Source organism: Aotus nancymaae, unplaced genomic scaffold (assembly GCF_030222135.1).
Source record: "Aotus nancymaae isolate 86718 unplaced genomic scaffold, 86718_ANA_hifiasm-v0.15.2.pri h1tg000006l, whole genome shotgun sequence".
In the NCBI taxonomy this organism is placed as follows: Eukaryota; Metazoa; Chordata; class Mammalia; order Primates; family Aotidae; genus Aotus; species Aotus nancymaae.
In genome coordinates this window covers 91,201,823-91,225,892 of record NW_026988417.1, presented here as the reverse complement: position 1 = coordinate 91,225,892, position 24,070 = coordinate 91,201,823, and the positions used below count along the sequence as shown (strand labels likewise).

Here is a 24,070-nt window from a genome sequence, read left to right as displayed (position 1 = left end):
TTACAAGTGTGAGCCACCACGCCTGGCCTCCTGCTGCCCTTTCATCTAATTCTTCTGTGTCTCCCCTTTAGGTCCCCTCTGTGCACTGCCTCATAAATCTTCCTGCTCTCTAAGACAATCCCTTGATCCTCTTTCCTCCAGACTATATGTGGCCTTAATGACAACCACAATAACAGTTATTTATTGAGCCAGGCATGTGCCACACACTTTGAGCACATTATTTGAGCACATGCGTTATCTCATTTAGTCTTCTCAGTGACCCCACGAGATAGATACCACTTGTCTCTCTGTTTTGTAGAGGAAGAAATAGAGGACGGTCAAGTTAAATTACTTGTCTGAGGTCACGCAGCCAGTAAGTGCTGGAACCTGAATGCTAAGCTAACCTTGACTCTGGAGCCACCCACTGTCCAGCCTCCAGATTTCCTTGCACCAGAGTCAGGATCTTTCCACATCAGTGTCTGTCATCTGTCTTGGAAATTAAAACCCGATATTTGTCTCAAAATATTCTCTACTTCTAGTATTCCTAACTTTGTAAATGACACCAAAAGCCTGCCAAGTTGTTTAAGCTAAAAACTGGGGCATTTTCTTAGACTGCACACTCTTCCTCATCTTGCAGGACATTCCCCTTCACCGTTCATTCTTTTTCTTTCCAACAGACTCACTGTCTCACTCAGGCTGGAGTGCAGTTATATGATCATACCTCACTGTAACCTTGAACTCATGGGCTCAAGCGATCCTCCCACCTCAGCCTCCCAAGTGGCTGTGGCTACAGACACATACCACGATGCCCAGCTAATTTTTTTAGTTTTAATTTTTATTTTCACTGTGTTACCCAGGCTGATCTCGTTCCTGGGCTCAAGCAGTCCTCTCATATTGACCTCCCAAAGTGCTGGGACTATAGGTGTGACCCATTGCACCTGGACCTAAAGGCCTGTGGTTTTAACCTTGCACCCTGCTGCTTCCCGTTACTGAGTCCATGGAGTCTCCACCTCTTCATCTGCTGTATTCATCTTGCTGTGGCTGCCTCTTCCTCTTTCAGCTGGTGTGATTCTCACCAAATTAGTAGCCTCCCAATTTGTCTTGAGCCCTGCAGTGTCATCTCTCTTCAATTCCTTTTTTGTACTGTGCTGGAATGATTTTTCTGAAATGCAAATATGATAAATGTTTTGCTTAAAACCCTTGGTTGGCTTTCCATGGCTTGCTGGTCCCTTGGTACCCACAACACATACAGCCATGCTGATCAGGACCCACTTACCCCTTGTAACCCAGAGGTTCTCAAACTTTACCATATATCACAATTACCTGGAGAGCTTATTAAGAACATAGAACTTGCTGGTCTCTGCCTCCAGAGTTTCTGATGCAGTAGGTCTAGAGCTGCCTGAACATTTGCATTTCCGACAAGTTCCCTGGTACTACCACTGGTGCGGGAACCATAGCCTGCCTAGTGCCTTGTCTGGCTTTCTCTACTCCAGCCCTGGAACCACCGGCAGGTTCCTGAAGGGACATGCTGTTTCAGGCTTTGATCCTTTTGCACAAGCTGTTACCTCTACAGGAGATAGTCTTTCTATCATCTTCCCTTGAAAATACAGTCAGTTCAAGTGTCACTTCCTAGGAAGCTTCCTCTGACCCCTGCAGTGATCTCATAGTTTCTGTGTTTCTGTGGAAACCCATGTGCATCTCTGGGAATGCACCATTTCTGTAATTGAGTTGTTTTATTTATGTATCCCCCACCCACTCCCACCAGACCATTAGCTCTTTTAGAAAAGATATCTATTTTCTTACTCACCCTTCTATCCCTGACACCTGGCATGGTGGATGATATATAGTGAAGATATTCATTAAATAAATTGAATGACATAATCCTACTTTTACCTTAAAAAGGAATAATTCTATTTTGGTCTTTATTTGCATTAACCTTTATCATACCTTGTTTTTAAATATCAAGATAGGCTGAGCGTGGTGTGGTTCATGCCTATAATCCTGACACTTTGAGAGGCTGAGGGGAGGATCACTTGAGCCCAAGAAAATTTTTTTAAAAGTCAAGATGTTTCAACATAAAAACTGTGCATCTGACAGTATTAAACTTTCGAAGCTGCCATTAGAGAGAGCTCATAGCTCAGCTTTTTAATGTAAACAGCAGTTTATTCCTACAAAAGCTGATGTTTGTCTATAGATAACTTACTTCTCATCCCTCTGATCTGAAGTGCTTGAGTTATTCTTCAGTCCTTCTCAGCCTTCAGAACATTTCTCTGGTGTGTTTTTCAGCCTTAGATTTATCTAATCAGGGAGCTACAGATGGAAGAGTGCAAGCCTTTCTTTTACTGAGACAAGCAAAGATTAGTGGGCTGTAAACCTGCAGCCTCCATGTTTCAGTCCAAAAGAGGATGGCTCATCCCTCACGTTCCCTTTTACGTGCCTGCATCGCCTGGGTAATTTCCAAGAAAAGTATCAGTTTGATCGCTTGCACAGCCCTCTCCTCTCCCTCCCCATCTCAGATTACCAGCACTTGCCAAAATGTCAAGCTCCAAACCCTAGCAAAGGAGTTTCTAAACAAGATTGTCCTTGGACTGTAGACATGTCTTCAAGGGGTGCCCTGGCCTTCTCCTGGTATAGTGCAAGTTCAAAGGCAAAGAGCCCTTTCATCCTCTGGGAAAACAGGAGTGAACACAGTTCCAAAAATGCTTGGATACCTCTAAATAGACCTCCTCCCCTGCCTCACCCCTTTCCCAGGCTCTGCTGTGTGGCGTTTTTCAGGAACCATTCCGTGGATTATTCTAGCCATATCATTCTGCTTCCATAATTCAACAAGCAAGCAGCGGGCAGCTCTTTCCTGCAGGTGGATGTGTGGCTGAATTATATATTCCTCACACAGCAAGCAGCAACATCTTGCCCAGTAGTTCAGAACAACTGGTATCTCCATTCAGTTATTTGGAGAGAAATTTCCCTCTGCCAGAGTGTGATTAGTCTCTGAGCACCATCAGTCTCATGCCTGTTTTGCATGTTTTGTGGCTCACTGTAAGCTTGTCACAGGATTAAAGCATGAAAGCAATTAATCTGGTCTCTTATTTATGTCTTAGGACCAGTCTTAATCTGTTTTGTGGTATTGCTATAATAGTATACCTGAGACTGGGTGTTTTATAAAGAAGAGACATTTACTTAGCTCACAGTTCTGCAGGCTGGGAAGTTCAAGGCCATGGCTCTGGTTTCTGTTGAGGACTTCCGTGCTGCATCACAACATGCCAGAGACGCACAAAGGGGAGGCAGACACATGCAAAGAGGGATCAAACAAGAGGAGGAAACTCACTTAATACCAACCAACTCTTGTGGGAAATAATTCATTTCCACAGAACTAATCCAGTCTCAGGAGAACAAGAACTCACTACTATTAATACAAGTATTCAGTTACCTCTAGAATAGCTGAAAGCCGTTCATGACCCAAACACCTCCCACTAAGCCCCACCTTCTGACGCCACCACACTGGGGATCACATTTCAACGTGCATTTTGGTGAGGACAGATAAATGGTGTACAAACCATAGCAGGATGCTTTTGGCTGCATGTAACAGAAAACTCCCAGAGTAGCTTTAGCTAAGATGGGAGGGGCTTACTTAAAATAGGAGCCTAGGGATTGCATGGAACCCAGCATAACGAGTGCCACCACAGGTACCGGGATAAGAAGCCAGAAGCACTCAGGAACATAAGCTACTTTTGGTGTCTTTTCTACTTTCTCTGTCTACATAACATCCCCCAGTCTCTTCTAGCACGAGGGAGACTGAAGCTGACAAAAATCACTTTGTCCAATACCAGACTCTTGGGAAAAGGGAGACTCTGGCTCAGCTTGGCATTCAGTGGAACAGCTCTTGCTGAGTCACATGTCTGACCTGAGTGACTCATCTGTTCAGAGAGTGGGAGAAGGCCCATCCTCCACAAATATTCCTGCAGGAGCCCCTATTGGGGCAGGGCCAGTTTTCAGAAAGAGGGATGTAGACGGAAGAACTGACTCAATTAATATTGTGGGGTTTTTTTGTTTGTTTTCTTAAGATGAAATCTTGCTCTGTTGCTCAGGCTGGAATGCAGTGCATGATCCCAGCTCACTGCAACCTCTGCCTCCTGGGTTCAAGTGACTCCCCTGCCTCAGCCTCCTGAGTAGCTGGGATTACAGGCATGTGCCACCATGCCCGGCTAGTTTTTGTATTTTTAGAAGAGACAGGGTTTCACCTTGTTGGTCAGGCTGGTCTCAAACTCTTGACCTCATGATCCGCCCGCCTCGGCCTCCCAAAGTGCTGGGATTACAGGCGTGAGCCACTGCGCCCGGCCTATATGTCACTTTCTTAGTGAAGACCTCCCTCGTTTGCTCTACTTTCATATTGCAGGGCATCCTGTCTTCCACCACATGACAAGCCCCTGACGCTGATCTCTTTCCACAGCACTTCCCATTTTAAAAAATTCCCTGCATCTACTCACTTATGTTTCTTTATATTTCCTTTCTCTCCCTGCACACTTCAGCTAGAATGTCAACCCCACAAGACCAGTCACTTTGTTTTGTTTCCCTGTTTATCCAAAGCCCCTAGATGACCTCCTTGCACATTAAGTAGAAGCTCAATAAATATTGGCCAAATGAATGAAGACCCTTTCCCAAGCCCACAGAACTACGAAGCACTGGAATCAGGGTGCAGCAGGCAGGGTGCACTTGGGCTACACTGAAAGGAGGCCATCAGGACGAAGTGACGTGAGAGATGGTGACCCTGGCCCGGATGGGACATGTCCTGTTTACAGTTTGAGCTTTATCAGTCACGCCATCTTATCATGAGGATTCCGGACACTTTGAACGTACAAACTGGGACACGGGGACCCAATGGGAAAACTGGGATTGACTTTGTGCATATTGAATTTTCCACCAGCCCACACTTACTCCTTTGACATGGCCAGAATTATGCCCAGAGGTTTTTTATTCCTGAAATAGATCTCTCCTCTATAAAGACATTTATTTTGTTATCAGAAGTATTTAGCACACTTGTGTGGACCCCTGCTAAAACTGGAGTGTTGTTCAGAGTAAAGTGTTAGAAAATGTATAATAGAATAGAAAGTACAGGTATTGCAGCTTCAGGAAAATACATCTTTCCTAACGGCACTTCTCCCCTTTCCTCCCTTCTGTGCCAGATGTTCTAAATGCATCTCTCCTGTTTATTCAGGCAGAGATTAAAATTTTCTTAAAGACTTCATCAGAATGTTGGGTTTTTTTCCATTCATTGTTACTTAGGATGATATTTTTGTGACTCCAATTTAGGTGAGAAGATTGACTTGATCTTTATTTTCCTCAGTCATATTTACCTTGTGCGCTGTTATTTTGAATCTGTTCACAGGATGTTGGGCAGAGGCCATCGGTGTAATCGCTATGTTTTTAAGCAAAGAGGATTGAAAATGACAATTTATGAATTGTCTAGGAACTTGATGTATATCATATATTATATGTAATTGCTTTTTATTAATAAAAGTAGTAAGCGTGGTGGAAATATATGTAGATTTTTAAATTTATTTTTTCAAAGTATACAAGCTGACATTTATTTCAAAAAAAATTCAGATAGCAGCCACAATACCCATAAAAGAAAACTGTCCTTCAGAAGTGCCACTAGATCAAGCTAGTTATGAAATTGGCACCTGAGAATTACTTCTGTCAGAGAGGATGTAAGTCTTTGGAATTTCGAAGAGCCATAGACTCTGTGTAAAAGATGCCAGAAATGTAGGCATCATCCTTAACACCTCCTTCCCCTTCTCCCCATCTGCACTGAAAATGTCAGTTTTACTTCTCAGTAGCTCTCAGTTCCATCCATCTCATCATATTTCAGCCCAGGACATGATCAGATCTTGCCTGCATTACCAAAGTCACCTCCTTTTGGTCCCTGTAGATCCACTTGGACTCTAAGCTTTTCCGAAGCCCAGATCCTCATTTTTCCAAGGCTCATATCTGCAAAGACCTGCCTGCCTAATCCACCCCTGCTCACCACACATAGCTGGCCTTTTAATGGCTTCCTGGCACTTGTAGGGGAATGACTGGATTCCTTCAGATAGGCTACTAGGCCTGCACGGGCTGATCCGTGCTCATGTCTGTAATTGCAAACCGGCCATACCTTCCCCATTCTTTGTGCACCAGCCACACCAATTGTCTTTTAGACCTGTTTACTTGTCATACTTCTCTCACAACAGGGACTTTGTACATTCTCTGCTTTGCCTGAAACACTCTTCCTCCTTTCTTTGCTCATTAACTCCTTCTTGTCCTTCAGACTCCATTTATGCATTCCTCACTCAGGAAGACCTTCCCAGATGCCCCTCTGGGTCAGATCCCCTGTTATAGTCTTCTTTGGCCTTATTTGTTTCTCCTTTGTAGCACCATCAAGAATGATTTTATGGTTTACTCTTTATTTGATGTCTCTGTCTCTCTCTCTCTCTCTCTCTCTCAATGGACTGTATGCTCATTGGAGGCAGGAACTGTTTGTGTTTACTTATTTTCATTTATCCCAAGAGAAAAGTAATGTTTAGTACAAAATAGAAACTCAAGAATATTTGTTGCAGATTCTAAATGAATGGATGAATGGCTTCTTGAAGTATATATTTTTATACCAGTTAGAATAAGGCACTGGACCAATTTCAAAATGTTAGAGGTTCAGCAAAGATGAAAACCGCCAGATATGAAGGAAGGGATCTTCCTCTTGTAGAACTCAGAGAAAAGTGGTCCAGAGGTAACTAATCACCCTCATCACATCCTGAGACCATTTTCCTGTCTAGCTGTTCCTGAGGGTAGGCTCTGCTGGCTGTGGTTCTGCTATGCTGGAAGGCTGCATCAGCCTGCCCGACGGCCATTCTTACTTCCAGGTGGGAAAACATACCATTGATACCTAGAAATTAAAAGAGTAATTTAGAGTCTTAGGACGTGAGTTTCATTACAGTTCTCTGTCTATCTCTGAGCTTTCTCTGTAGACAAATATTCTATGCATATTAGGAAAATATAACAGTTTTGGTCTTGGGCTAAGGACTCAGATTTTCGGAGCAATGCAGCTCAGGCACCTTTGTGATCTTGGGAGAAATGCTTAAAAATTTTTTTTCTTTCTTTTTTTTTTTTTTTTTTTTAGAGACGGGGTCTCACTCCGTCTCCAGGCTAGAGTGCAGTGGCACGATCTCAGCCCAATGCAACCTCCACCTCCTGGATTCATACAATTCTCCTGCCTCAGCCTCCTGAGTAGCTGGAACTACAGGTGCATGCTACCACGCCCAGCTAATTTTTGTATTTTTAGTAGAGACGGGGTTTCACTATGTTGCCTAAGATGGTCTCGATCTTGTAACCTCGTGATCCACCTGCCTCAGCCTCCCAAAGTGCTGGAATTACAGGCATGAACCACCGTGCCCAGCCTTAAAATTTCTAAGCCTCAGTTTCCTTATCTATAAAATGGGGATTAGAACAATAACTAGTGCCTGGGATATTGTTGTGGGATACTTTGTACCAACATTATTCTATAAAAATATAATGCAAACCACATATGTAGTTTACATTTTCCATAGCTATCTTTAAAAGGTAAAATGAAATTAATTTTAATATGTCTTATTTGACCCAGTATATCCAAAACGTTATCACGTTCAACATACAATCAATAATAAAACACATATTAATGAGATAGTTTACATTTTTTATTCATACTAAGTTTTCAAAATTCAGCATGCACTTTACACTCACCAGCACAGCTCAGTTTGAAGCAGCAGTCATGTTCCACATAATGATGTTTCAGTTAACAGCAGACTGCATATGCAAAGGTGGTCCCATCAGATTAGCATACTGTGTTCTTACTCTCTTTTCCGTGTTTAGATGTGTTTGGATGCCGGATACTTACCACTGTATTACAGTTGCCTACAGTATTCAGTACAGTAACATGCAGTATAGGTTTGTAGCGTAGGATCGATAGGCTGTACCACAGAGCCTTGGTGTGTAGTCGGCTAGACCATCTGGGCTTGTGTCGGTACACTGTATGATGTTTGCATGACTACACATTTCTCAGAACGTATTCCCTTTTTTAAGTAACACGTGGCTGTAGTTTAGCCATACTTAGCATTCAACAAATGTTGGCAAAATTATTGTTATGTATTTTAAAACATCAAAATTTGGGTTGACAAACATTTGTACTGCACATTCGTGTATGTTGCCATGTGGGACGATGCCTCAGATAAGATGCCTCAGAAATGTTTTTTTTCTATTTCAAAAGAATAAAAGATTGACTTTAAGAGTTCTCCACTGTTTCCTGCAAGTGGGCCTGCCTGGGTTTCAGAGTGAGGTCAGTTTGGTGGTTTATGGTCGTCTTTTCTTTGGGAGGTGGGAAGGGGAGACTGAATGTGCCTCAAGTATTGCGTGCCTGTCTCTGTTTTTTGGCTCTTCTCTGTTTAATTATTTGGAACTGGAACAACTTGATTTTAAAACAAAACATATGGTCTGAGAGTAATTGGGAGGACATTTGCTAGTGATGTAGCACTGAAGGTATGTATCAAGTTGAGGCCCAGGCTTGCACCACTTGCCTGCTTAGGTACTGAGTGTTTCCCTTGTGTTCTTTTCTCCCCCAATTCTTAAACCCTTGTTTGGAAAGTCATAGTCAAAGCAGGAAATATGGGAGCAAGATTATAACAGAAATTGTCTGTGAGTATTCTTAAATCCCTACTTTTTTTCTCTCTCCTCTTTATGGAAAACCATTGGTTTCCAAGCTATTTATATGGCTCGTGAAAGAAAAACGTCACCAAGTGCTAAGAAGAGAGAGGAAAACTTTATTTAAAAAGGAGACCGTGGGCCAGGCGCGGTGGCTCACGCCTGTAATTCCAGAACTTTGGGAGGCCGAGGCGGCAGATCACCTAAGGTCAGGAGTTCCAGACCAGCCTGGCCAACATGGTGAAACCCCATCTCTACTAAAAATACAAAAATTGGCTGGGCGTGGTGGCAGGCGCCTGTAATTCCAGTTACTTGGGAGGCTGAGGCAGGAGAATCGCTTGAACATGGGAAGCGGAGGTTGCAGTGAGCTGAGATGGTGCCGTTGCACTCCAGCCTAGGGGAGACAAGAGCGAGACTTTGTCTCCAAAAAAAAAAAAAAGGAGACTGTGGACCCATCGTTGAATTTCTCTGTTCTTCTGCTTGATTCCATTGCTGACACCAAAGTGGGAAATTTTCAGTTCCACAGCCAATTCTTATGTGAAGGCAAGGTTTTTGTCTCTGCCTTTTCCACACCCTTTTGCTTGCTGGGGGAGGAATATATGATGTGCTGATCATGTGTCATGTAATTCCAGCCTGAATGCCGCAACTTTTTGAATCATGGGGGCAAAGGGGGATTTATCAGGACTGGTGAGAACATGGATTTCTCTTGTTCAAGTCTTTGCTTCTCTACTTAGAAGCTGTGTGCCTCTGAGCAAGTTATTTCAACTATCTAAGCCTCATTTTCCTCTTTCCTAAAAAGGGGATAATTATAGTGCCTATTTCAGAGTAAAATTGTTGTGAAGTTTAAAAGAGACGTTGCACACAAAGCGCTAAGCACAATGCCTGGCAAGTAATAAAAACAAATGGCAGGAACATGTCCACCCCATCAGCAGCAGGAGGAACAGTGAATACTGCATCAGGGAAAATAACCAAACACTTGTCCATGAGGAGCTTTGGCACTGGAAGCTCCAAGGGGTTGGCTTTGATGTCAGTGTGTGGAAGTCAAAGCCTTAACTCTGTGCTCCCATGCTTCCTAGGTCTGATGGGAGCTGGTACACTCACTTGTCAGTGGTTCTCTTTTGCCCAGCACCTATAAATGTGAGAGTAACATGCTGAACTGTTTTATTTTTGTTTTACAGCGTCCCAAGTACCTTTGAGTCATTCGGGAATTCACTTGTTGTTTTCTATCTGAAATATAAAATGAAATAGCACTCTGACCAGGGCTCAGCACGGTTTTTCTGTTGGGATATTGAAACGAGAAATCTTTCTGAACACCTTCCAAGCAGCCCCCATGAAAGCATGGGGTAGGAAGAAAGGGGTCTTTGGTTATTGCCAAATCAGACATGCTTTTCTGTATAGGGCTCAGAATGTATTGCGTGTTGTCCGGCTTCAACGTCAGATGAGTGTCCTTCGGGACGATCTGCTTTTAAAAACATCATCACGTTTTCGGAGTAGCTGATTGTCTTTCATCAGTCCCCTTTTCCTTCTGCTCCTGCCATCTGTCCGAGTCCCATTCAGACTTCTTAGCCATTGCTTACAAACTATCAGGAACTCCCTGCTGAGAATGGTGAAGCCCTCACCCAGTGGGCAGGTCTCAGATTTCCCTGGAACTGTAAAAAATAGCCATTCTCACTCATTTTTCTCTGCGTACCTCTCTCAGTGGACCACTTTCCCCATGTTAACTTAAGATGTTAGTAAAATAGACAGTGTGCTGCCATCAGACTGAAACTGCTTGTCTCTTTTCAGTGTTTGGAAAGGAAATTCAGAGTTGCTATTGATAATAAAGATGAGGAATAAGCTATATCTTTACTCATGCCCAGTTACTCCCAGTCCCGATCGTTGAGTTCTTAGTGGGTGAATAGCCCTGTACAATGTGTCATCAAGTCTATGTCGCCTCAGTTACAAAACACATCATTATTTTCTATATCAAGGAGGGAAAAAAACAAATGATAAGATACCATGGATTTTAAGATACATCCCAATTTTAGATGTGTTAAAATGTGGGGAAAATACGTGTATTTTATAGCAGATGGAATACAGAGAGAATTAATTAAAATGGAAAGCCCTAGTCTGGGAGTGGTGGCTCACACCTGTAATCTCAGTACTTTGAGAGGCCAAGCGGGAGGATTGCTTGAGCCCGGGAGTGTGAGACTAGCCTGGGCAATATAGTGAGACCTTGTCTCTACAAATAATTAAAAAATTAGCCAGGCATGGTGGCATGTGCCTATGATCCCAGCTACACAGAGGCTGAGGCAGGAGGATCGCTTAAGCCTGGGTGGTTGAGGCTGCAGTGAACTGTGATCGAATCACTGCATTCCAGCCTGTGCAACAGAGTAAAACTCCATGTCAAAAACAAAACAAAACAAAAAGCAACAAAAAAGTAAAATGGAAAGCCCTCCTGGTTATCACCTGTTCCCCTCTGGCATCCCCCGAGTCCTCAGCACAGCTAATTGACAGAACGGTGAGATGTGTGGGTATGTACGAGGTGTGCCTCTGCCTTGGGGCTAAGTGTGTAACTCAGTCCTGTGTGTTGTGTGCCCCTGTAATGCATGAAGTTGTGGAACTGAATTGAAACCAAGAAGGGTGGTGGGAGGTCCTCTGAACTAAAATTTACACAATCGAACTTTCTGAAAACAGAACTTAGGAATTTTCTTTGGGTTACATTGATAAGATTCGTGTTACCTTTTGAAGGCATGAGCAAGAGTTGTGGAGGGACATTCGAGACTCTGCGTGCCCCTCGCTGACCTGACATATTTGTAATGGCTCAGTGCTGAAGAGAAGATCCCAGATCCTCTAAATTCATGCCTCTGCTTATCCGTTTCTAGTGACTGCAGGCCTCAGATCCGTGGGGAATCTGCTTCCTCCTTTACCCTAAAAGGCAGCATATTAAACATTATTGATAATTTCATTGTACTCAGGATTGTACCTAATTATTATTATTCATAATCTGAATGACTTCTAAGCAATTGTGTGTCTCCAGCCCTTCTTAATGCTGTAAAAATTTTAAGCAGGGGGATTATGGTATTTATTTTCCTGGTAAAGGTGAGTGTTCACATTTTAGGAAAAGCTATTTCCCACCCAGGTAAAGCAGCAAAAGAATTGATCGAAAACTTTCTTCTTTTTATTAGTGGCATTTTCCCTTATATTTACACTGCTTTCTTTCTTTTTCAGTTTTTGGGAATAACGTTTCTTGGAATTGGACTGTGGGCATGGAATGAAAAAGTAAGTTGAATATCATGAAAATGCACAGATCGTGGTTTTTAGAGGCTGCACATCATATTATGAATTATTTCCCTTTCTCTTTGACAACCACAGAGTATAAATGCGGCTCTTTAACAAGAAAAAGTGTTGGTGGAAGATTAATGTCGTATTCTCAAAGACTTTAGGAATTGTGCCTAAATTGATCACTGCATCAAAATAATTACTGAAGTAACAATGCAAGTGCTCAACAGAGAATGTACCTTGGAATTTGATCAGTTAGCCAAAGATCAATGTTCCTATGGGATACTTTCTGTACAAGAATTCCAGTAATGATTATAAATATAACTAAACCATCTGTAGCCTTTTTTCTCTTCTGCCTTTTTTTTTTAACCCTTTGGAAGATAACTGAAGCCAAAAAAAACATTTTTTTTTAGTGTGAGTGTTATGTGATAAACTGTTAGCATGTGGAGTGGAGGAAGTGGGATATAAATTCATGTTTGAGTATCAAATACACTCATCATTAATGTAAATAATGGGGACATTTGGCTGCTGGTGGCAAGTATTAAAAAATATTCAGTTTATGATCAAATACAATATAATAAAAGGAAAATCTGGAAATACAGAGTAATCTACGTGACAGTGAAGATGCCGTGTTCTGGGAGGTTTCTGCTCTAAGCAGCACTCCCATGCGGACCCCGCCTGTGTCCATGCCTCTCCTGTACTTCCCATCCCACCTTCTAATGTTTTCTCTACAACTCCCCCTACTGAGGCCACCACTGGAATTCAACGATGAATATAAATCCACCCCCCTTTTTCCTTCCTTCTTTGCAAGTGAAATCATCTGCAGCATTTTATCCATCCTTGTATCTGGCTGTACACAAAGGCTTTATCATCTCCCACCTTGTAAGGACAAGGGGATGCACAGACTGGTTAAAAGTGGCCATAGACTAAAATTTAACTTCAATTTTCCCAGAAGACCATTCTTTGATCTCGTAGGTATTTCACCCTCTAGCCTGACCCTGGCCTGAAGCTGAGAGTTCCTTTGAGGTGGTAAATGCATTAAGAAAAGAGAGAAAAACTAGGAAGGTCCAGTGAACAAAAGCCCCTCAGAGGCCAGTAGCCATTTCCACAACTGAAGCAATGTTCAGACAGACCATATAAAACAAAACTCAAAGCAAATCCTGAGTTTTGAAAATGAACCCTCCTCTATTTATTTACAAAATGCTTCTACAGAACGTAAAAGGTTTTATGGAAAATGAACCACTTTTTGGCAACCAGAGTAACTGAGGCTTCCTGGAATTTTGAGGCAGGGCAGTGATTATGTATGAGGTGAGACAAATTAAGTTCCCAAGACAGAGATAATTTCATCTCCAGAAACTTTTACGTTGAGTATCAGTTGGTCTTGTCTTGGATTATGATTAACTTTTGCCTCAAACCTATTGTGAGCTTGGAGATTTCTGGAATCTCAGAAGTTGGTCAGATGCCAGATAACACAGCTTTTTATAACTCCTTTAATAAGAGTCCATTTCTATCTGCTTTGAAAAAATGCTGGAAGGCAGTAAATGGACTAATTGTCTGTTCTAGCAATAAACAGCAGTTGGTCGTTTTGAAGTTTTTTTAATTTTCTCTTTATGAAATATAATTATCCTTTTGTTTCATCAGTTGCCTCAAATGTCTCTTCTCTGATAAAATCACAAACTTCTAAAACTGGCAGTGTCATACAAATATCAGAGCAAGGAGGTGAGGCAGTCTTCAGGGAGGGATGAAATAGCAGTTCCTTTTTTTGTCAGAGCCACCATCAGCCAATAGAAGATTTCTCTTGAGATCCAAAGTTAACCTGGCCAAGGTCACCCAGCTCTATGTAGCAGAACTCCATGAGCTGGGAGCAAGTAGAGGCAGTGGAGGGTAAAGTGGGTGTTAGCCACGTACTAGCCCAATCTGGTGAGTGCTGGCCATGTGTCTGGGGCCTGAGTGTGGGGAATACGATATGAGGGATACAGAGTCCCTACCTCATGGGGCTTGCATTCTAGTGGGTCACTAACAAGAAGCAGTACTGGCCAAGTGTTTGTCCAGGTCCTGGTGAGTGCTGGCAGGAAACATCAAGTTAGAGAGTGGTGGGAAAAGGAGTGTCTTTTAGATGAAGTAGTTGCAGACAGCCTCTCTGAGGAGGTAGCATTGCAGTAGAGACCGGGATGAACTAAGAAGGATCTGCTGGGTATTGGGGGAAGAGCATTCCAGGAATAGAGAATAGTGAGTGCAGTGGCCCTGAGGCAGGGATTTTGGTGATTCCAGGGAACAGCAAGAAGGCCAGTAGGCCTGGAAGGGAGAGAACGAGGACAAGAGGCAGGGTGTGCTGCCAGGCAGAGGCCAGACTGGGCAGAGTCCTGCAGAATTTTGGACGTATTCTGGGTACAAGAGGAAGCCACTGGAGCATTTTGATAAGGGAGTGTTCTGATAGGAGTTTTTTTTTTTTTTTTGAGACAGAGTCTCACTTTGTCCCTTGGGCTAGAGTGCAATGGTGTGATCTCAGCTCACTGCAACCTCCGCCTCCTGGGTTCATGCGATTCTCCTGCCTCAGCCTCCTGAGTAGCTGGGATTACAGGCACGTGCCACTACGCCTGGCTAATTTTTTGTATTTTTAGTAGAGACGGAGTTTCACTATGTTGGCCAGGCTGGTCTCGATCTCTTGACCTCGTGATCCACCTGCCTCGGCCTCCCAAAGTGCTGGGATTACAGGTGTGAGTCACTGCGCCCGGCCCAACTTTTGTTTTAAGAATCACTCTGGTTGCTGATTGGGAAAAGAACACAGCTTTGCAGCTTTGCTATGGACTGAATGTTTGTGTCTCCCCACCCTGCCAAATTAATATGCCGAATGAGGCCCTCATCCCAATGTGATGATATTTGGAGGTGATGCTTTGGGGGAGGTAATTAGGTCATGAGGGCGGAGCCATTATGAATAAGATTATTAATGCCCTTCTGATAACAGAAGAGATAAGAGAGAGTATTTCTCTCTCTGCCAGGTAAGGACATAACCAGGAAGAAAGCCCTTACTAGACACCGAATCTGCCGGCACCTTGATCATGGACTTCCCAGTGTCCAGAACTATGAGAAGTAGATGTTTATTGTTTAAGTCAAAGCAGCCCTAGCCGACTAAGACAGGGCTAAACAGACCTGAGTTCAAATACTGGCTCCTCCATTTACCATCTCATCTGTGTGATGTTGGCCAATGGAATTAACTTCTCTGAGATGCCCTTTCCTTGTTTGTGCAGTAGGTATGCTATTCTCATCTTATAGGATTATTGTGAAGATTAAATGAGACCACCCTCAGTACAGTGTCTGCTGTAAGGCAGATGCCCACTGGAGACACCGCTCCCTCCCCTGGACACATGACCACAGGCTGTCCACTCTTACATAGGGCAAAAAGCACAAAGGTGGCTTTGAAAGCGGCCTCAAATTTTAGGAGTTTCAGGCTTTGATCCATGGACCAGAGAATTGGTTTTGTTTTGTGGTCTCTTGAGGGGCATGTGAAGTGCGTTAATCTCCTCGGTAACTGCAGATCTCAAAGCCCTTTGGGTTAATTTCTGAGTTGGGCCAGGCCTCTGCTGAGTGAGACAGTGTAGTGGACACTGTGCACCTGCTGAGCTGACAAACCAGCCCATGAAGCACTACATCCCCCAGACCCAGATGTGGTGACGTTTACTTATAAGAGGCCTGGAGGGTAAATCCCCAATCCGGATCATGGCTGCAAGGATGAGATTTCCAGTGGAAGAAACAAATTTTCTTAGCAGATAGAACTTTCAACATATTTATGTGAAATACAGAAACATTGGAAGCAAAAATGGTTACCCCTCATACTTAGTATCAGTTTGAGTTTTAAACCCAGGGCTAATGTTGCAGTTCAACACTAGACATAATAATTTCAAGAATTCATTTTGTCTGAGTTTCAAGTCAGCTGTAAAGATGCAAAGGATAACTGTGTCTCCAGGGGAAGCTGATTTATGTGCAGTTGTTCAGAGATCATAGGATCTGCTGCTTGAAAGGAACATTAACAATTATGTGACTTGAATCACCTCCACAACACCCTTGAAACACCCGGTCACAGTCAACTCATTCGTTCAAACAGCATTTATTGAGCACATAGCATGGGCAGCGCTTGTGCTGAATTGTAGGGAAATGTGGATGAGCATGGGCAGCGCTTGTGCTGAATTGTAGGGAAATGTGGATGAAGTGACCTAGTGTCAGTCCTCATGGAGTTTACCCAGTTGTAGGAAGGGTATGTGTATATACATAAAATAATACATTGCATTAAATGCTACTTAGGGGTATATATGCATTTAATGGTTCCCACAGCAAAGTACTCACCATTTCTGCCCTTCCTGTTGGAAAGACCTTCCTTCCACCAAATTAGAATCATGTCCCACTAGTTTTCACTCTCTTTCTGGATGTACCTTGTTGGATCCCACAGAATAAGTCCTTCCACATGTTAACCCGGGAGGTATGTCAGGGTGAGGGCCTGATTCCTTCTGAGTTTCCAGGCTAAACATCTGCTTCTCTCTAGGTGGTCCTCGCAGGATGTGGGCTGGAGTCCCTTGTCCATTTTGTTGGTGCTCATCTGGCCCCCCTCTGGTGTGTCTTCTGCACCATGTAGAGGAAGCTTTGTGGGCTGTAGAGAGTATGGTTGGATTGCATCCTTTCTCCTCTCATCAGTGCAGCTTGGGATCCTCTGTAGATCATTGTATCTGCAGCTCACTGAGAGTCCCAAGTTGGTTGCACATCCAACTGGTTATCCCATGCAACTCACCTCTGGCTGATTTTCAGAGGCAGCTGCAGGATTCCACAATGACAGTGATATTTTAGCCCACCTCTCCACCTGCTGAGACCCCTCAGACCTTCCTTTAGCTTCCTCTCCCTTCTGCCCACCTTGGTTTCAGCTGTACATTTCGATCAGCCTCCTCCCTTTATTCCTTCTGCTAAGTCGGACTGTCCTTTCGCCCCACCATGCCACCCGGAAAAATTCTGACTCAGTAGGTCCAGGGTAGACACTGGGATGCTCTATTTTAACAAGCCTCCTAGATTGTTGTGACTGCAGTCAAGTTTAGTTATCGTCGATAAAAGCCAGTGATATGCTGTTGAGCAGACCAAGGACAGAGCCCAATGACATGTCACTAGAAATTTCCTTTGGGGTTGACACTCATTCACTTATGTGTGCCCTTGGGTGTCATCAGTCAGGCAGTTTCTAATCCATCTACTTGTCATTGCATCAGACTATATTTCTGCATCTTGTCTTTGTAGATAGATGGTATCTTCCACTTTTCCACTGATTAACTGGCCTAGGCATTTAACTGAACCTAGCACTTTCTTGTGGAACCCATGGTGGGACCCAAAGCACAACATTTTCTCATCCTGGTACTTGGGAACCTTTATCAGCAAAGCAAAGCATGATGCTTCACTCCTCAATTCTAGAAACGTTTTCCTCACTTGGCTTCCAGGATATCACTCTCTCCTGGTTTCCATACCTCACAGGTGGTGCCTTCTCACATGTGTTTGCTAGTTCCACCTCATTTCCCTGACCTTGAAATTTTGGATTGCCCAAGGCTCAGTCTGAGCCTTCACTCATCTTAAGAAATCTCATCTAGACCTGGGGCTTTACACACCATCTGTCACTGATGACTTCCAATTAATATTTTTGCTTCCAACCTCATCTGAATTCTAGACTTGCACAGCCAGTAGCCTACCCAGCATCCACACTTAAATACCTAGTGGGCTTCTGAAACTTAACACATTCAAAACAACATGCCTGATTCCCATGCCCTCCCAACCTGCTCTTCCCAAATGCAGTAAAGAAAGAACTCCATTCTTCTACTTGCTCATTCCCGACACCCTGCTTTCTTTTCTTCTTATACCATATTCAGCCCATCAGCAAATACTGTCAGCTCTACTTTGAAACTGTATTGAAAATCTGATTTCTTCCACCACCTCCGTTGTTACACCCTGGTCTAAGTGGCCACCATATCTTGCATGCACTTGTGCAGAAGCCTTCCATTTATCTCCCTCCCTCTGCTCTTGCACCCTGACCCTCACCCTAAGCCTGTCTGTAAGACAGATCCTGTTACTTCTCTGTTCTTAGCCCTTCAGTGAGCTTATCTTCTCATTCAGAGCCTTCTCTGGTGTCCATGGCCTGTGTGACCCTTGCTTTCATGCTGTGCCCTTCCTCACAGTGTTCTGTGGTCCTGCTTACCAACTCACTATTCCTCCTGCATCCCAAACATACTCCCACCACCCCAGGGCCTTTGCACTTGCCCTTGCCTGGCATGCTCTTCCCCAGAAAACCACATTGGTGCTGTCTTTTACTTCCTGGTTTCTTCGACCCAGCCCTTTCTTCCCCTTCCTTGTGTCTTTCCTCCTCATGGGACTCATCACTTAGGCACTAACAAGTTTATTGCCTGGACTTTTTGTTTACTGCTGCAATCCAGTCCCTAGAATGTTAGATGTCACATAGCAAGTACTCAAGAGGTATTGCTTGTGAAAGAATGAATGAGCAAATGAGCAATGGCAGCATTCTTTAAAACTGGCTATATCGTGGAGTTAGAGAAGTCAGTAAGCCTCACATCTCCAGTAAGCATACTATATTTGTGATTCTTATAGAATAAAAGGAGGTACATACATGTGGTTTCTGAAGTCTGATTTGAGAATAATACGGGGTTAGAAACATGAAATACATATATTGTCTATATCAGAAAAGAAAACAATGACTTCCGTTGTAAAGGTGGAAATTTATATATGATTATCTCATTTCATAGAAAAATTAGGGGTACCATTTCTTTTCCATTTTGCCCAACTCTTGTGCTCATTCTTAGTTCTTAAGTGGGGGCAAGAGGGAGAGTGATCACTCACTCACAATTAGAAGTAAGGGCATTGGGGTGTGGGAGGACTCAGCTTTTCAGAGGAGGAAAAAATGCCTTTCCCTGATCCTTAGTGCGAATTTAATGTTCCCATTCTGCCCCTGCCTCCCCTAATGCAGCACCTAGCCCACTAAGCAGAGGGGATACCTAGGCCTGGCTTGTCTGGCCTGGAAACTTCAGGGCAGGAGCCTGTCTTTGCCCTTTTATGCTCAGTTCCTAGCTCAGTGCCTCCTGTACGATGGATGCCCAGAAGCTGTTGGTGACTCAGCCAATGAGAATATGCAAAAAGAGCCTTATGCATTCTAAAATACTACACAGGAAAAAAAATCGCTTTTTATAAAGGAGTTGCATTTGCACTTCCCTGACCTCTGGATCCCTTCGGGTTAACTTTAAGAAAATGACATTCTGTTTCATGGCGGGGAAACCGAGGCACCAAGATGTTAAGCTGCAAGTCTGGCCCTCTCCCTCCCAGTCCTCTGGCCAGTCTCCCGTCATCCTCCATTGCACTCACAAGGCTGGGTTCCCTACGGGTGGTTGGAAGGAAGGAGCTGGTGCCCAGTGCTGATCCCAGCAGGGAGGGGGAATTAGAGGAGCTCTAGCTCCTGTATTGCTTTTCTCCTTGGCTTTGCTGTAGATGATGATTCTTTTCCCTGGAGGATTTTCCCCTACCCACTGTCTGTGATTTTAGGTCTCATTGGAGAAACCTCTGGTTCTTCCCGTCACAATTATACAGGAGATTCACCTTGGAAAAACTTTCCCTATTTGCCCAGGGAGGAAAATTCAATGAGATTCAGTGATTCAGGCAAGTCATAGCAGTACAGGCCAGTTTCTGTAGCCAGAGGGAGGCAATAGGGGAAAATGGTTACCCAGATGATTTGAACAGAAAAAATATGGCTTTCTTAGCATTGAAACTTCTGTAAGGAGAAATTTCTGAGATGCTGAAAATACTGTTGTGAAGACAGTTTTCTAGACTGAAATGTAGATTGTGATTCTCTTCCTCAGTTATCCCAATGATTCCCTCAAGTTCTCTGTTGTATCTAAAGAGCTGGAAACCAAACAGCCTCGTGGTCAGTACCTGGAAGCTGTGTGATCCGATGTGCTCTAATCAGTATATTTCACATACACGTGAAGTATGTGGGAAGAAAATTTCATGTTTCTCTGTGTATTCCCCTTTAAACTGTATTCAGTGGGGTTTCTCAGGGGTGAAAATTCAGTTGGATGAAAAATTCAATGACTTTGTTGTTCACTCTCAGAGATCATGGTCCTCCTCTCACTTGGAGGCACAGATCCAGGCCCAGTGATGAGACAGGGCTGGATAATAAAACTCCAAACCTAACTTTTCATTAACATGTTCTCCCTGCCCTCCCATCTGCCTTGGCCCCTGAGGAGGGGAGGGGATGTGGGCCTTTGCCCTCTGCATCCTCCTGCTGGCCCCTGACCCTTCCCAGATGACTCTGCCCGCTGCCTGGCTGGGCAGAAGCTGGGGTGGGCTGTGCTCTCTGGGCCTGGCAGAAGTTAAAGGGGAGGATGTCCTGGTCTTTGTGAAGCTCCCCTGCTGAGTGCCTGTGCCTAGTGGTTTCCTGGAGCTTGGTAGCTGTCTCGATTCTAGGTGACTGTCTGGCAGCCCTGCTTGGACCTGGCCACCTTCCTTAGCCAGTGTACCTCTGAGCTCTGCGTTCTGAGGTCAGTTCTCACATCTGCAGGCAGCCCTATCTGACAGCGTCCAGGATGACTCCAGGCCACCTCATCTGTGCTGCCCCCGTGTTTTCTCTGGGACATACTCATCTGGCAGTGAGGTCAGTCCCCCGAGAACAGCCTGTGCCTGTCTTCGCCTGCCTCTGATACCAGAGCAGCGGCCGGCCCTTCTCTCTAGGTTGCCAGGGCGGGAGGCAGCCCGCAGCCCACAGGCCCTTCCTAGGCAGAGGCGGTCCCTAATGGCTGTGCAGGTCAACTGCAGTGCCCTTGGAACGCCTCCTGAGGTTTAGGGTGAGAAAGAGGCTGTCCGCACCCCACCCCTAGGCCCTGGGGAGTGGTGTCACAGCACAGCAACCGCTTTCTTCAGAGAAACCTCGCTTCTCCTCTCAGCCCTGCTTCTGACCCCTTTGTCCCTGTCAGAGTTCACCGAGGCACACAAAAGAAAGACGTCCTTTGCCAGCGGTGGTGGAGGTGGGGTGTGGAGGAGAGGTCTTGTTTCCTACTCACTTTGGCTTTCTTTTTTTTTTTTTTTTTTGAGACGGAGTTTCGCTCTTGTTGCCCAGGCTGGAGTGCAATGGCGCGATCTCGGCTCACCGCAACCTCTGCCTCCTGGGTTCAGGCAATTCTCCTGCCTCAGCCTCCTGAGTAGCTGGGGTTACAGGCACGCACCACCGTGCCCAGCTAATTTTTTGTATTTTTAGTAGAGACGGGGTTTCACCATGTTGACCAGGATGGTCTAGATCTCTTGACCTCGTGATCCACCCGCCTCGGCCTCGCGAAGTGCTGGGATTACAGGTGTGAGCCACCGCACCCGGCCTCACTGGCTTTCAGATAGTGATCAGTGAAATCAGAGGCAAGAATGTTATAGCATCATATTGTGTATTTTTCTTAAAATTTTGGAAACACATGTATGGTATGAAGTTGGAAATAAGAATCTTCTTGCCTGCTGTGACCCCGTCTTGCAGCAGGAGAGCACAGGGAGTGATGTGAACCCTGCTGTGGGGTCAGGCGCCCCGGCTCAGATCCCTGCTCTGTCACTTCCTGACCTGGGTGACCTGGGCAAGTTCCTTTCTGTGTCTGTCTCCTAACATGTGTAAGAGTGCCAACCTGGCTGGTTTCTCGTGAGGGTGATATAATCCAGGTAACCCAGTGCCTGGCTGGAGTCACTGCTGAGCAGTGTAGCTGTTTTGGTGCTGCTTTTCTTCAGGCCTTCAGCCGCTTTTATTCAGGGTGACCTGGATCACCCCAGAGCCTGCCAGCTGCTTCCACAGCACCTGACTGCCACCTGAGCGGGCTTCTAAGTACAGAAATGGCCTGGAGCTTCCTCTGCCGCAAACGCCTGCAGATACAAACCCAGCCTTACCCAACCAGCCTCTTCTGCTTCTCTCACCACTTGTCATGTAGAGGCCCCAGTAGGCCAGATCCTGTCACTTTGTCTCCGCCTCTTGCTGATAGGACCTTCTGCCCCTCCCCATGGACCCCCATGACACCCACTGCTTGTGCCTCTGCCCGGCGCACTCTGTCCTTAACCACCTCCCCTCTAGACTCAGCCCCTGAGGCTGTCACTTTATGTTTTACTGGACATACCCTTGACTAACATACCTAGCAGCTCACAGGTGATCCTCATGAAAGTATTCGCTCAATAAATGAACGAGTTGCATATCTTTGAGGTCCCAGAATAGAGGATCTCCTGCCGCTAGTCTGGACTTCGACTTTTTTCTTTCTTTTTTTTTTTCTTTTCGTTTTCTAGGACTAGTGCTACTGAAGATTTTGCCTTTTTTCACTTGAGTTTTGGGGCACCATGATCAGAGCCTGTTTTAGCTCAGGCTGCTATAACAAAATACTATAGACTTGGGTGGGTTAAATAACAAACATTTATTTCTCACAGTTCGGCAGGCTGGAAGTCCAAGATCAAGGTGCTGACAGATTCAGTTCCTGGCGAGGGCTCTCGGTTTGCAGCCGCCTTTTTGCTGTGTGCTGGCATGGCAGAGTGAGAGAGGGAGGGCTCTGGTCTCTTCCTTTTCTCTTGTTTTTCCTTTTTTTTTTTTTTTTGAGATGGAGTGTTGCTCTGTCACCCAGGCTGGAGTGCAATGGCGTGATCTCGGCTCACAGCAACCTCCGCCTCCCTGGTTCAAGTGCTTCTCCTGCCTCAGCCTCCTGAGTAGCTGGGACTACAGGCACACGCCGCCATGCCCAGCTAATTTTTGTATTTTTTTTTTCTTTTTTTTGAGGTGGAGTCGCTCTGTCACCCAGGCTGGAGTGCAATGGTGTGATCTTGGCTCACTGCAACCTCCACTTCCCAGGTTCAAGTGATTTTCCTGCCTCAGCCTCCCAAGTAGCTGGTATTACAGGCGCCTGCCAACATGCCTGGCTAATTTTTGTATTTTTAGTAGAGATGGGCTTTCACCAGGTTGGCCAGGCTGGTCTCGAATTCCTGATCTCAAGTGATCCGCCCACCTCGGCCTCCCAAAGTGCTGGGATTACAGGTGTGAGTCACCAAGCCCAGCCTCTTCCTTTTCTTATAAAGACACTAATCTCATCATGGGGTTCCCACCCTCATGACATCTTCCAAACCTAATTACTTCTCAAAGGCCCCATCTCAAAATACTACCACACTGGGGCTTGGGGCATCAAAATGTGAGTTTGGGGGAGACATAAACCATCAGTCCATACCAGAGCCTCTATTAAATCTTTCAACTTAAACTTTACACCTAGGCTGGAATGTCTCTAGGTATGTCTCTCGCCTTCTGAATGTCAATGAAAATATCTGGGAATGGCTGAGAATGTGGGTGATTTCTGAAAGGCTGTCCTTTTGCATGTGGCTATTTCTATGTTGATGGGGCAGTCACCCCCACCAGAGTGTGTAGGGATGGTGATCTCCCTGCCTGTGAGCAGTGCCAGCTGATGGAACCTGGCACCACTGCCCTCCCCAACAGCAGCTACTTGATTGCAGGATTTTATGGAGACCCAAAAGATGACTACCCCTCCTTCTCCTCTTCCCCTCAAAGGCAGGTCATGACCACTTTTTAATCTGCAAAAAAAGGATTACTTGAGTCTCACTGATGACCTTTTGTGACAAGAAAAAATGGGTAGGTGCCATGCACCTTTGAAGCAGCTAGTCGTCCTTTATCCTTGCATCTCTTTGCTAGGCATGAACTAAGCTGCTCAGGCTCCCTCACATCTCCCTGCACCGTTCAGGGCCTGACAAGCTTTCTTCTCATTCCTAGTCTTTGCTCTGGCCTCTGCTGCAGTTCCTTAGATAGATAGGTGTTTGGAGTTTTACAGAGTGGCTGAGCATCTTTGACAAGTTTTTATAGGGGCAGGTTCCTCTGTAGCCCTGTGGTCTCTGCTTGGTCTTCCTGTGTATACCATTTAGAACCTCATTTCTGACTCTCCAAGACCACCTTTCTCCGAGTAGCAGTATTTTCTTTGAAATGTCATTCCTTATTACCCTTTCTCACTAGGGAAATGCTTCTTTATCTCTTACTCTAAGAAAACTGTTGTCAGTAGGATCTGGTTTATGGAGGGGTGGGTGAATCAAGAGCCAGTCTCAT

The 24,070-nt window shown here is 44.8% G+C and overlaps 1 protein-coding gene across 5 annotated transcripts in view; it reads left to right on the top strand.

Moving 5' to 3' along the window:
- The window catches only part of TSPAN5 (tetraspanin 5), a 187,003-nt gene that overhangs the window by 140,427 nt on the left and 22,506 nt on the right, over nucleotides 1–24,070 (top strand). For all 5 annotated transcript variants that reach the window (XM_012474811.3, XM_012474813.3, XM_012474812.2 and 2 more), the window contains exon 2: nucleotides 11,890–11,940. In XM_012474811.3, the coding sequence (XP_012330234.1) occupies nucleotides 11,890–11,940 (51 nt within the window). The remainder of the gene's footprint in view (nucleotides 1–11,889; nucleotides 11,941–24,070) is intronic.